Source organism: Chelonia mydas, chromosome 6 (genome assembly GCF_015237465.2).
Source record: "Chelonia mydas isolate rCheMyd1 chromosome 6, rCheMyd1.pri.v2, whole genome shotgun sequence".
Taxonomy (NCBI): Eukaryota; Metazoa; Chordata; order Testudines; family Cheloniidae; genus Chelonia; species Chelonia mydas.
In genome coordinates this window covers 49067187-49082282 of record NC_051246.2, presented here as the reverse complement: position 1 = coordinate 49082282, position 15096 = coordinate 49067187, and the positions used below count along the sequence as shown (strand labels likewise).

General features: G+C 37.7%; 1 protein-coding gene across 1 annotated transcript in view; it reads left to right on the top strand.

Moving 5' to 3' along the window:
- Positions 1-15096, top strand: part of PRMT3 (protein arginine methyltransferase 3) — a 103192-nt gene that overhangs the window by 30859 nt on the left and 57237 nt on the right. The window contains exons 9-10 of the mRNA XM_037899954.2: positions 1305-1426; positions 4592-4691. Of these exons, the coding sequence (XP_037755882.1) occupies positions 1305-1426; positions 4592-4691 (222 nt within the window). The remainder of the gene's footprint in view (positions 1-1304; positions 1427-4591; positions 4692-15096) is intronic.

The following is a 15096-nucleotide window of genomic DNA, read 5'->3' as shown; positions in this document are numbered from 1 at the left end:
TTGGCAAATGGCCTTCCATATAAAAAACCCTCAAGGAATTCATAGGGCTTTCATGAGGTAAATAGGTGATGGTCAATATCCTTCTATCAGCACTATCCATCTGTTGCAAGCCTCCTGAAATGATGCTTCAGCCCTTCCTGCCTTGGCCCTCCAGCTGAGAGAAGTTTGGGTGGGGCAGATTGCCTTCTTTTGTATTATGAATGATGAAGGTTCTCCCTCTCCTTCTACTTAAGAGTTGTAGAAACACCTGTAGGGAACCTATCGGATTCCCCTTTTGGGGAATATACCCAACACAGGAGGAAATAGAGAAGAGGTAAAAATGGCATTTACATAAGCAGAGAAACAGGCAAGTCAGGGGCCATTTTTGCAGATTTATGTAGTGTCAGTAAAGAATTGAACAACGTAACGGGAGGAGGGGTTTTTAAAACAAAAAATAAAAAAAAATCATGGTACTTCCATGGGAATTCCAGCCACAATTGAATTTTTTTTTTTTTTTTCTGAACAATCACTGTGGCTGTTAACTTATTCTCTGCATGGAAAGTAGATATTGAAAGGCGCTTGCAGATTATAAATACTCTTTGTAGAACACAGGTATCTACGTTGCATTGGCTTATAAACTAACACTTCAAAATATTTTTATTTTTGCTTCTAATCCTTACTGATTCTTTCCTTTACTTCTTGACTCTAGTATGAACCTAAGCACTTTGTAAATAACTGTTTTAAAAATCCTTATCTGAGCTTTTCTGTGCCAAGTTTGTGCTTGTAATTAATCTTTACGGCAAAATTTAAAATCACCAAATAGGCTCAGAATGGAAAACGCTGGGAAACCTTTAATTACAGTGCCATGAAGGGTACAGGTGGAATGCAAGTTTTTCCACAGCAGTGCTAGTTTAAATTCTGACAGCATGAGCAGTTCGGTGATATTGAGACTCTAGTCTCTAATTTCCTGTCCATCCTAATTATGCAACTTTCCCATGTTAATTTTTTTTTTTTAGTAATTCTAGTGTTGCATGCCCAAATAATTGCATGTAAATGTTATGACTCATAAATGATTTCATCTTCAGGTAGAGCTAATCTGCCATGTTTACCTGGCTCTTCGGAGGTAATCCTTTTGTATGGTGACACTTTTAAAGTCTCTTCAGTTGTAATCAATGATTGGGTCATGGTTGGGTTTTGGGACTAATGTTATTTGAACAGTTTAATTCCTCCTGCTAGGTTATGGCTTCAGCAGAGATCATGAAAAGCTTTATGGTGATTAGAAGGAAAATGAGCTAAGATACTAAATGCTACCACCTTTGTTTCAGGTGGTTTTGGATGTTGGCTGTGGGACTGGAATACTCTCCATGTTTGCTGCAAAAGCAGGTGCGAAGAAGGTGATTGGAGTTGACCAGTCTGAAATTGTTTATCAGGCAATGGACATCATTAGGTAGGAAAAGTTCTGAAATTGTTGTGCTATAACTGAAGTGACTTTTAGTGGTTAAAGCTGCTGCTGATAGTAATCAGTGGTCAGATCTACTCATGTCTTTAAAAATCTTCCCTTTTAACCTGCATTGGCTGAGACTGAGTGTATATCTTTTGGTGAGGATAAATGGAAAGCAACCATCAGTGCCTTTTCTATTCTGTTGCTTCCACTTGCAGCTCCACCAGTGGTAACAATGGTGGGAAATTTTAGGTAACAAATCTTAGTGTAAGGTAAGATCCTAGGGTATTTTGCAGAACTGCATTACACTAAGTTGTTACAATTTCTGATCCACTCTAATTAATCAAAGCAGTCCTATTTAATTTTATATTCTATGTTTTGTAATTGTCTTTTATGGTTGAAGTCCTTGTTAGTCCTTAAAAATGAAGACTTTTCATGCTTTAGCTTATTTTACACTTTAAAGAGGGTTTATAAAATTCACTTTGCTGTCTTAGTTATATAAGAATATATCAATTGACGTCATAGTTAAGAGGGTATCTTAGCTTTAGAAGTCTGCTGTCAAGAGCCATACTATACTAGAGTGCTTGCTACAAATTGGTTGTCTGTAATAGACTTTAATGGAGCCTTCCTTTGGTAAGGCACGTTACAAAATGTCCACTTATTACTTACTGCATTTTGTCCTTCTCTTAAATATACAAAGTCAGACTAATTGTTCTCTGTTTTCTTTCTTGCTGGAGGGGAACATTACTATGTTGCTAACATTAATTTTCGTTCGTGTCAGCAAAACCTTTGTTTTAAAAAAAAAAAAACACTGCAAAGTCACCAGGAACAAATTATTGCTTCCAGTTTCACTAGGATGTATGTGGCCATGTGTAAAAGTAGGGTGCCGGGGGGAGGGGGTGGGAAGAAAACCTGTTGTAGTGAAATGGCCCACTTTGATTATCACTACAAACAGGTTTTCTTCCCCCCCTCATCCCCCGCTCTCCTGCTGGTAATAGCTCATCTTAAGTGATCACTCTCCTTACGGTGTGTATGGTAACACCCATTGTTTCATGTTCTCTATGTATATAAATCTCCCCACTGTATTTTCCACTGAATGCATCCGATGAAGTGAGCTGTAGCTCACAAAAGCTTACGCTCAAATAAATTGGTTAGTCTCTAAGGTGCCACAAGTCCTCCTTTTCTTTTTGCGAATACAGACTAACACGGCTGCTACTCTGAAACCTATAACAGCCGTGTTATAACTTAGTACTTTTCATAAAGGGCGTAACTGTCAAGTTCATCATAATGTAATGAATGTTTATTGTAATATCATAAAACGACAAGGTTAGGAGTAATGCAAGAGGAGTAATGCAATTCCTATATTGTAAGGAAGTCTGCTCACCTATGTCTGAGTCGTGATTTCAAGTGCACTCGGCCCCCAGGAAGTACAGTTACTCATCTGAATTAGTATCATGTGGAAGAGGTCAATGAATAGGGTGTAACTGACTTACAATTTAAAGTCATGGTGAAAATTAGGGTACAAATGAGGTGAATTAATCCTGGTAAAAATTAGGGTTCTGAGTCAGATGACTATCCCCAGGGTCACATAGAAGACTCCTTAGTTAACTAACTGTGCTTCTGGCCTTGTCCTGAATACCTAATAGCTGTCCAATGAGTTTCTAGTGTGAAGCCTCACTGAAGTTGTCACTGTAATTTAGAACTCAAAAATAGACCTGCCAAATGAGTTCCCTGCATTTTTCTATAGTGTAGTAGCTAAATCACTATTTACTACTGTATTGCACTTCACATAAGGAATGGATATAATGAATTTCCACTTTTTCAATTTACTGTTCCTCCTGCATGTATATTTTGGCCTTTGCTTTGGCTAGCTTTCTCTAGCTAAGTACTACTTGGATTCATTGATCTATTTAAAATTTCTCATTTATGAAAGTTAATTCTGATTTCTTTTAGTGCATGTTTAGCGGCAGAAACAATTCTTTTTATTACTATTATTGCCCTTGGTGCTGTAAATTCTCAAAATATTTCAACAGAGGATTCTGAGGTTTGGTCAATATTTAATTGCCCCTTCATTCAAATGTTCATGTAGCCCATCATCCTTTCCATTTCTCCCTCATGTTTTCTTTGCTGTGGTCCTCTAGATTAAAATTTTAATGAGATTACTGGGTTGTACTGAAAGTGAGGCATAGAGAGATTGTAGGAGTGAGATATCCAGAAAAGGGGCAGAGATAAGAATTGTGGAGAAATAAATTTCTCTGGTGCAAATAATTATTCTGTCCTCTATAACATTAGCTGTCGTGATAATGCACATGCAAGAAAGATTGATATGGTGCAGTACAGAGACTGGAAATATTATAACTCAAGTTGTTTAGCCCTTAAATGGCAATGTGTTTTTATTCAGAAAACTGCAGCAACATGGCAAAGCGTACTTTTTGTACTGAAAATGTTTCTACTATAAATTGTGCATAAGGTAACATTGGAATACTGCAGTTATTAAACATTGCAGATAACACTGTTGCGGAAAGCACAATGAAGAAAGTGCCTTTATTGTAGAATAATAATATTGATCTATGGGGAGCAGTTGTTCTCAGTGACTTTGCAGTTGGTTTTGTTTGCACGCAATTTGTTTTTGTTAAAATAGCTTTGTGAGGGAGTTAATTTTCATCACTCATTAGCGTGCACTTGTCACAACACTCTAGGCTTATTCAGGGGGGTCAGAGGAGGACAAATGGGAACCCATAACTGAAAAGAAGGGGGAGGCATATTTCATTTTATTTTTTCCTGTGCTTTGAGGCCAACAACTTTGTATGCACAGTGCACAGGGATGCCCCTGTAGATCTTCTACTGACCACCATCTTTTACCTGTCACTTGCCTGATAGAGTTTTTGGAACTTTTAGTATGCTCTTTGCTATCTTGAAAGATGACTCAAAAGAGGGAGATTAGAGTTCAAATTTTCCAATAGTAAGCACTAAGTTTTCTGAAATCTTACTCTACTACAGGTTCTTTATTGCACAGTAGAGAAGAATGTTTTACCCTTTAGAAAGGAGAACATGGAAAATGTAAACATTCAGGATAGATCTTCTACTTTATTATTGTAGAGTTAACTCCGTGGTGAGTTAACATTAAGGAGTCATCTAATGTTACTGATCTTGTGAAATTGTAACTTGCAGGCTGAATAATCTTGAAGATACGATTACCATAGTGAAAGGAAGAATTGAAGAAGTTTATTTGCCTGTTGAGAAAGTGGACATTATTATATCTGAGTGGATGGTAAGATGCACAAATAACTAAATGTAGTGCAAAAGGGTTGATTTGTTTGTTTTTGTTTGTTTGTCAAAAGCATTAGCAAAATCAGTTTTACAAAAATAATCCTGATTTTTCAGTATAGACTGTTAACTGAATTTGGAAATCTGTCTTCCCTGAAGGAGAACTTTTGTCACCAGGGAAGGTGGAGAAAATGGTCCTCACTACCTGGCACCAGAAATACCTGATAATCCCTGACACCTCTTGTTTGGGTTGTCCGAAGTCAAGATTTTTAAAGCACAGTTACATTGCCTTTTTGTAGTGTACTGTCTCTGATACAGCTATCCATCTATATTGAGTTTGCAGCTTGAGGCTTGTGTCGTTGATTGTGACTATATGGCATGATGTCCCAAAAACTCATGGTTAAGGTCTTATAACATAGGTTTCATGTAGGAAGTCCATTAAAAATAATTGAGCTTTGCCATGTATCTTGAAAAATCATCATCTTGCTTATACATAGTTATGTAGTGTAGCTAATCTTTTCAGCATTTGCAGAAATTATAAAACTACATTTGTAAGCATTAGATTGCTTTGTTAAATGCACTCCCTCCCCCCACTCACCCCAACTGGTTTACACTTTATATGGGTATCACAAAATTTGTATCCGAATCCGATCCATGATCCGCAAACATGGTCTGTGGATATATAGCAGATTTGTAGCGCTCTAGATATAAAATTTGGATCTGCATACATTCATGATCCACAAACATGGTCCATGGATGTAGATATGTACGGATTTACAGTGCCTTTGTTGTCTGGTTCTCTCCATATACTTTTTGTCTAATTGGTCTGTTTTACACTCTAGTCTCTTTGGGACAGGTATCACGTCGGTCTTCTCATACAGTCAGCACTTAACAAAAATTAAGTAGCTTCTTATTGAATTTGCAAATGTACTCTTGGCTCTAACTGCATCGATCTTCCATATAATTTGCATTAAGTAGTTCAGAGTTGGAAATATGCAAATGTTCTGAGTTGTACTGCCCTTAGTTTCAAATATTTCATGCAGTTTTATAACAATGTGATACTTTGGTTTAATCACGTGTTAACTAAATTAATAAAGCTCCCAGTCTCAAGTTAGGCATTTTAGTTACTTTTGACAGTATAAATGCTTGCTCTTTGGATGGCATTACAGTAGTTTATCTGTAATTACCTAGTGATAGACACCAACAGTGGAAATTCCAAAAGCATCTTAAGGAAAGACAATAGAAATGGTTTCCATAATACTTGGAAACAAACACACACGTGCACACACGGAGTAGAAACAGTTTTTTAAAATAATTTCTTTTTACAAGGATATGAAAAATACCAGTACAGATTTTAAAAATGTTATTTATATGGTAGTAGCTCCCAAGGCCTTTGTTAGAATTATGGCACTGTTGTATAATACACCATACAGACATTAGGAAAACAGATTTAGACTAAGCTTTGTGCAGCAAATTTATTCCAGAAAACTAGCAGAGAGTGATTAAACAATAGAAGGGAAGGCGGAAGAATGAGGATAATAGTAACAAATGAATTCCCTCTCTTTTATGCTTCTGATTGTTTTTGGAAGAGATGTGACATATACAGAATAAAGTGTGGTATAAAGAGTTAATGTTTCATTACAAGTTTCTAAACCACAAGCAAATATGCATATGTCTCATGGCTTACAAAGCATTATTTCACAGTTCAAAAAATGTGTATTGGTAGATCTTTCAAACTTTTCATCTTTAAAGTCAATTACGTCAATCTGTCCAGGTCTCTGAGAGAGAGACAAAACTGTAGCTAATAAAATGGGGAAATCTCGTGTATATAAAGCCAAACTATTGTTTTTTGGAGGGGTGGGGGAAGAGTAAAGATCCAAATGACCTTTTGACCTTCTTGAATTAATAGCAAATATGCATCCTAATGAAAAGCTGGTACTTTTCACCTTTCCAAGAGTCTAAAGTTTCTAACCCTTGTGGGTCATGAGGTATTGGATCATAGATGCTGGATCAAATTATTGCCTGTCCTCAAATTAGTCTAACTTATTTTTGCATGGGAGATGTGAATTTATTGGGGTGAGGTCAGAAGGGAAGGGCTTCCCCTGGATGTTTTTAAAAGGTGACTACTTGAATCTGCTTAGAGATTTGGAATACAGAAGTAGCTCTAGCAGATTCATAGAGTCCAAGGCCAGAAGGAGATGGATGGAGTAGTGGCCAAAGGTGCAAGTGAGATGGTTAGAGAGAGAAACTTAATTTATCATCATAAGGATACTGTCACATGAAGATTCACACTTCAGCCCTACATGACAGGGAACTGATGATCTTTTGTGGGACTACAAGATGGAACTAGCAGTTTTTTTCAAAAATTCTCACCGTAAGCAAATAACTTTTTGATGGGAGAGTAAAAAAATACCTTACCAGCTTGGGTGGGTAGGTGCAGTATCACTTGGATTTAAAAAAAAAAAAAAGAGAGAGAGAAATGGATGAGCACTTGCACTAGTAATAACATTGTAACAACATTGCTGGTTGATCCTGCTTAGTGACATATTACACTCTTACAACATCTTTCATGTTTTACTGTTGCTTTGGTAACATTCCCAATCTACTGCGAATTTTCATTTTTGTTTAGAAACTTCAGATCTTGTATAGCACAGCACTACTACATAGCTTCCAAGCAGGCTGCCTCCTGAAACCTTTTTCTCACTTAACCTTTAAGTTCCTTACTCCAGTGGAGCTATTGGAAGGGGAATGGAAATACTCATACACAGATATAAAATGAAAAATGGAGACTACTGAAGATATGAAGGAAACAGATGTTGGAGTTTAGACCATGCTAGTTTTTAGTTTCAGCGTTCCATTCTTTGAGCGCATTCACTGGGAAAGATATCACTGCTCTCATTTAGCAGACATTGTAGCAGACTAGTGGGATTAAATTTCCCTTAAAAAACTACGGAGGAAGGTAGAGCTGTTGGTACATTGCACAGAAAGTTTTTGTGGGTATCTCATTTTGTGTGCCTAAAACAAAGGTTTCCTGCTTTCTGCTCTACTTATCATCCTCATCAAGCTTAGAGGTAGGATGAATGAGCAGTTTGTCTCTTCTGTGAATTTTATTTGTGTTTCTTGGCTGGCTAGCAGGCAGGGGATGTTGATAAATAGCGAAGCCAGTCCTCCTCTTTTCCAGAGACTGAATGCACTATTGGTAAAGCTGAAGGACTAAAATGTACATCTTAAGTCCAAAATGTAACCAAGATACCAGTTTGTTTCTGTTCTCCATTAAAACTAGCTTGTAAATTACTCGGAAGATATGAAAAAGTGTGGTCAGTTGAGAGCTACCTCTTCATGTAGTGTGTATCGAAAAGCATAATGCCAAAGACTGGAGCTAACCCAAGAGGCGGTTCCCTGCCAAGATTCCTCCCCAACTGTATATTCAGTGGAGAGACTGGTTGGCCTCGCAGCCCAAATCAGGAATTTCTTGTCTGGGCATTTGGAGCAGATGACCGCCCCACCATAATGATCAACATGGTTTGGAGTAGGACGATGGTGACCAAGTAATGACCCCTCCTCTTTTCCACACAAGTTGGCAAAGTATCGGAGGAAACTATTCTGTTGTCTTACTGTTTTGCAATTATCCTTTTAGCCCTATTTACAGGTGGAGTCCTCGTGCAGAAAAACTCTATAGAGCGAACAAAAATACATCTCTCCTTGAAGAGCTGCAATGTCCTTGAACAGTTAGATGGGTCCATAGCTGTCATACGTGGAATTAAAGAGCTTATCTGCCTTTCCGCATAAAGCAGGGTCATGATTTAAGGTTGCGCCTTCCTCTTCAATGAACAAAGAGTTGGCAATGTTAAGTGCTTTGGAGTAGTTTAATAAAAATAAGTTGTTAGAATAGGAGTGATTGTGGGGATTCTAAGTAAGCAAATGTTGTGGTTGCCAGACTTCCAGGTTTTAAGTGACCAGTTCTGTGAATGTAGGAACATAAGATTTTTCTCAACCAGATTAGACCACTGGTCCAATATACAGTGGTGCCTTACCTCTAGCATTGTACTTGTGGTGTTAGAAAAGGATGAACCTGCTATAATGCCCTTCGGTTGCCTTGTGTTCTGAACTATAGAAAACCTTAATTTACAGAACTATAAATATTATTGGCCACACAGTTATCCAGCCCTTAAAAAAACCAAAAACGTGACCAGTATATTTAACTTTTTGCCTTTGTCATGGGTATTCTACAGGCAGGCTGATCAGAGAGATCATTTTATTCAAAATGTAGTTCTTAAATTGATTAATTTCCACTTACTCTTGTATTCTGTATCAAGATGCAGCTAAAACAAACAATGCTCGTATATACTCTGTCCATTGGCAGTCTGCAAACGTTTACCAAGTAGAGGATTTTCTTTGTGCATTTGTGTGTGTAACATTAGTATTTGTACAGTGCTTCAAAGATATAAATCACTATGGGTTTCAAGTTTTGTTTATTACACCAAATTTAAGTAGAAGTTCAGAATCTTGCTGTGAATACTATATTGTTAGCAGGTATTGTGTGCAAAATAGCTTGTTCGCAGGCAGAATCATGTTTATGCCCTTTTCCTGGAGATAAAGATTTGTAAGAGGCAATGATGTCTTACAGCAATTAGAGTAATTCTACATACAGTACTTAACTGTGAAATGAGCTGCTATACGAAGTACTGATGCAAGTTCTATAGTTAAATTGAATCAAACATTCCTTACACAAAAATTAGGGTGGTGGATATTTTATTGCAAACATGAAACACTTTTTGACATATTTGCAAGTATTATATGCTGCTTGTGGAGAGGATGAGTGCAGGTAACTGAAAGAAAATAGTATGTTGCACCAGTGGGTTCATGGCAAAATATTCCTCTTCCAAAGCAAAGATTTTACAGTTGAATGAAACCTCCCATACTTCTGAGACAGTTAGACTCTTTTTTTACATGTGGGTAGATGGAGGTATGGAGAGGTTGTGACCTGTCCTAGTTAAAACAATGAATCCTTTACAGAGCCAGGTATAGAACCCCAAATTCCTGTCTCTTAATCCTTCACTTCTTAGAATAGCTGACGTTCGAAGGAAAATCTTGTCAATTTTTCCTTACAGTAATTGCTATACATGTACCACAGTCAAGTCTGAAGCTCATCATTTTAGTGAGGGGGAGGGGTTACAATGAGATTCAAATAACATTTGTTACTCCCTATTGATGGTGGGAGCTAGAGAACGAACACTTTTTATAGTTGCACATTATTTTAAAAAAATCATTTTTATAAGCATAAAACGTTTGGTGCTTTTAATATTATTTACCACATTGTACTCAAACTTACTTTTGTGATGACTTCATTAAACTTTGGAAGTAAGAGCTTATAATTTTGCCAGCAATAACACAACCTTCGAATATTTTCTTTGTGAGAAATCATAAACTATATTTTGCACTAGACTTGAATTTTTTTCGGTCTATTACATTATGAAGAGAAGCTATTTAAATGCTGAACACATTGATTCCTGTAAAGTTGTATGAAAATGATTTCTTCCCACATCCAATAGTGCATATCAGATTTCTACTTTAAAACTTTCAGTTTGGCTTTTTTTCTATCTGTTCAATATTACACTTTCTTAAGGACCAGGGCGAGATGTGAATACTAATAAAATCACTGGGTTTTTTTGTTTGTTTGGGGGTTTTTTGAGGTGCGAGTTTGCTGTGAGTAAATATTGTTTTCCTGGCATATTTTGGAATTAACTTGCATAATATCATTAATTTCAAGGAGTGTAAAGGCCATGTTAATAAAATGTAAGGAGAATGGGGGATGCTGCAGACCAGGTGATGACGTTCCTGTATAGCTTATTCTTCCTCATTTAAATGTGCCACAGCCTTATTTTGCATTTATTTGCTCCCTGTGAAATAGTTTTAAAGTAAAGAACAATTTAATAAAATCTGCATATCAGTCTTTCTTTAACTAGAAAATTGAGAGACTGATTGTCCTGTTTGTGTACCTGCCAATGCAATATTATTCTGCAGATTATCAGCTACAATTCCCTGTCCAGTTTATTCCACAGTCTAGCAGGCCTCATTGTTGGGCACTTATCTTGATGGTTAAAAATCTTCTTGCTTAAAGAAATAAGACTCTAATGGGGGAGTTCGGAAGAGATTTTTATGGTCAGGTTATTTTGTAGCTGCCTTCTGCAGGATTTCTTGTTTTCTTCTGAAATGTTGGATACTGGCCTCTATTGGAGGCAGGGTATTAGACTAGATGGACTAGTGGTCTGATCTGGTGCAGCATTTCCTGTGTTTTCTTTTTGCTATTACCACAAATCCTAATTAGGTAACGGAATATTATAATAGCAGTTATTCAAGTGGCTGCCAAACAAGGTTGTTCAGTTCTTCCTTCCCTCCATCTTGGGTCCTATTCTGTACTGAAAGAGTTATCAACCAGTTTTATAAATGTCACAGTTCAGGGCAACTGCACCTGTATTTCCCCTCAGTGGTTCAGCAAGGGCACCCGCTCTCAGGCTTTCAGCTCCCCAGCTGTTGCCTTTCTTGAGTGGCAACCCACACCTCTCTTCATCCTGACGGGTTATTTCCAGACTGAGCAGTTTCCTGCCTTTGCTGTGTTCCCAGCAAAAGACAGTCTGCCTAAATAGAGTTACTTGCTTCTCCCCTGAGAAGTGATACGCAGCGTAATTGCCACAGTTATAAGTTACCTCTCAGCACTTCCTAAGCAAGCATAGTTTGTTTTTTTAAAATGTTTTCTCTGGAATGCTTTTTCTTCAAGAATAAAGAACCTACATGCATGTTGTCAAGGTTCCTTCCCCACTCTGAACTCTAGGGTACAGATGTGGGGACCTGCATGAAAACCTCCTAAGCTTACTTTTACCACCTTAGGTTAAAACTTCCCCAAGGTACAAACTATTTTACCCTTTGCCCCTGGACTGCCACTGCCACCACCAAACTTTATCTGGGTTCCTGAGAAAACGTAGTTTGGACATGTCTTTCCCCCCAAAATCCTCCCAACCCTTGCACCCCACTTCCTGGGGAAGGTTTGGTAAAAATCCTCACTAATTTGCATAGGTGACCACAGACCCAAACCCTTGGATCTTAGAACAATGAAAAAGCATGCAGTTTCCTTACAAGAAGACTTTTGATAGAAGTAAAAAAGAATCATCTCTGTAAAATCAGGATGGTAAATACCTTACAGGGTAATTAGATTCAAAACATAGAGAATCCCTCTAGGCAAAACCTTAAATTACAAAAAAGACACACAGACAGGAATATTCATTCTATTCAGCACAGCTATTTTCTCAGCCATTTAAAGACATCATAATCTAACACATACCTAGCTAGATTACTTACTAAATTCTAAGACTCCATTCCTATTCTGCTCTTGGCAAAAGCATCACACAGACAGACACAGACCCTTTGTTTTTCTCCCTCCTCCCAGCTTTTGAAAGTATCTTGTCTCCTCATTGGTCATTTTGGTCAGGTGCCAGTGAGGTTATCTTTAGCTTCTTAATCCTTTACAGGTGAGAGGATTTTTCCTCTGGCCAGGAGGGATTTTAAAGGTGTTTACCCTTCCCTTTATATTTATGACACATGTTAATAAGCTTACTAGAGTTCCCCCTTTTCTCCTCCCCCCCGCAATTGTCTCCAACATGGGCCTCTGGCAGGTGAGTCCTCCAAAGGGGTCTCTCTTGTAGTCGAAAGTTCATCACAGCCTCAGCTCAGAACTAGCACCCAGTTTTATGAGGCCTCAATAAGCCTAGTCCTTCCAACCCTTCGCTAAGGATTGGGCCCGTCCATAGACCAAAGGTCTGATTTGTTTGCTGGATCGGGAAGAAGGCCCTAAGTCCCCTTAAACCCAGGCTGTTTGTTCAAAAGTCCTTTCTTTGTCTGAGTCCCTGGAGAATCCAGACTGCACCTTTAAACTGTTCTCATATAACGGATGATCAGCCGCCCACTCTCACCCCCAACATCAAAGCTTTAAAGGCTGAATTTGTAGGTGGGGGTTTCCAAGTATTTCCTAGGAAATCCACTTCATATGTATTGTCCCAAAAAAACCTTATTCTTTCCAGAGATTATATTAGTCAAGTGCCTAGAGGAGTTGCATACAGTTCCACAATAACAATTCACAATTGCATTTTTAATCCAGTAGATCCCAAAGGTATACCGTTTATTCAGTAATGCTTGTCTTAATTCCATAAGATTTGTCGATGTTATTGCAGGATATTGTCATTTGTCACATCCTAGAAATACATTTGACAAAATATTTCAACTTTCAGCTCTATATGGAACTAAATAGGTATACTGGTATACCCTTTTTTATTGCAAGAGCTATGTTTCCTGTTGCATCCAAAGAAATGAACCCATTTACTTCCCTTTAGTGATGAGAACATGCCTAAATTGCTAGGTGTTGATCTGAAACTATATACACCATATTTTCTGTACTTTGATTTTAGTCCAAGTCTTCAGAATTTAATAATTTTAGGAAAACTCCTTTATTTTTCAGTGACTATGACAGAGTACAGGGTATTGCATTTCATGGACTAATAAAGAAGGAAATTAATATGTAGCAATATATGCTACTCAATTGGCAAGGGTTTTGTGAAACTGTTGAAGTAAATCTCTGCTCTCATACTGTATTTAAAAAATTGACAAATCCAGTTTTTTTAATGTCAATAACTAACAATTTGTATTAATGTCTGTCGACAATTTCTGTAGCAGGGTCTCTTTGCATAGAACTGCCCTTTGTAACTTTGCTTTAAAGGAATGTGCCCAATTTTTAGCAACATTTTTGTTTATCACTCAGGCCAGTCTGCTGATTTAACCTTCTTTGAATTTAATGCATAGAATGTTTATCTATTTTTATTGTTTATTGTTTATCTATTTTTAATGTTTATCTATTTTATTGCCTTTTGGCAGCTGGGGAACTCTCTCATCATTCATGATTGTAAAGCATAAAGAAAGGAAAAGAACCTTGGTAATTTGTTTTAACTATTGATTGTTTAGTGGAAGAATGGTAAACTTTGTAAGAGGGAAACACTTTATTCCACAGCAGAGGATTTAAAGGGTTCCGTGTATTCAGTTTGGTCTTTTACAGAAAACATGTAATCTTTCACGTCTGTTAGTTCAGCCACTAGCAAGACTGACTCATTAATATTCTATTCACAGAATTGTGCAGTACAGATCCCTTTGCAGTAATTATTATTGAAGGTGCTAATACAGGTTTGTTTTGTTTTTAAACTTGAATGTTGTCAGTGTGGAAGCAAGAATGCCCCAGAAGATCATGGCAGAAAATGTCAGGTATAATTCTCTTTCCAGATGGCACCCCTACAGGTGAGGCAGTAGCCTGTGAAATTACATTCTAAATTACATTGGAGATGAGCACAGCACATAAAGCAAAGAGTTCTGATACTGGTAATAAATGACTTGATTCAGTACTAAGGACAGTTCCCAGTAACTTACCAAGTTGTTACATTGCAGAGAACATAGGGCTGAGATAAAGCCAGCAGAGCCACAGTGGAAAGGTCAAAGAAAGGACTGTGGTGTTTACTAAGATCTGATTGTGTTGCTGGTAAGGGATATTCATCATCCAGCCTTATCGTTTAGGCTAGATTAGTAAACCTTGTAGATGACATGAATGCAGTGTTGTTGTAGCCCTGTCGGTCCTAGGATATTAGAGACACATAGTGGGTGAGGTACTATCTTTTTATTGGACCAACTTCTGTTCAGAAGTTGGTCCAGTAAAAGATACTGCCTCACCTACCTGGTCTGTCACTGCAGATGGCAGGCATTTTAGAAGAAATTTCATAAAGAATTAATCCATAACATTGAAACTTAAAGCCAACTACTAACATCTATTTTAGAACTTAAAATTGAATAGTGTGGTCTTTATGAAGGCAGGTGTGATTATGACCTCACTCTCTCTCTCTGGCTCTTCTATTAAATGTTAGGGCATTGGTCTTTAATATTCCAAACTAAATCAGAATTGAGAATTTTGGTGTTATAACTAAAATCAGGTGAACTATTCCTAAAGTACATTTGTCAAGGTTCCTCCTCCACTCTGAACTCTAGGGTACAGATGTGGGGACCTGCATGAAAAACCTCCTAAGCTTATCTTTACCAGCTTAGGTCAAAACTTCCCGAAGGTATAAAATATTCCACCCTTTGTCCTTGGATTGGCCGCTACCACCACCAAACTAATACTGGTTACTGGGGAAGAGCTGTTTGGACACGTCTTTCCCCCCAAAATACTTCCCAAAACCTTGCACCCCACTTCCTGGACAAGGTTTGGTAAAAAGCCTCACCAATTTGCCTAGGTGACTACAGACCCAGACCCTTGGATCTTAAGAACAATGAACAATCCTCCCAACACTTGCACCCCCCCTTTCCTGGGAAATGTTGGATAA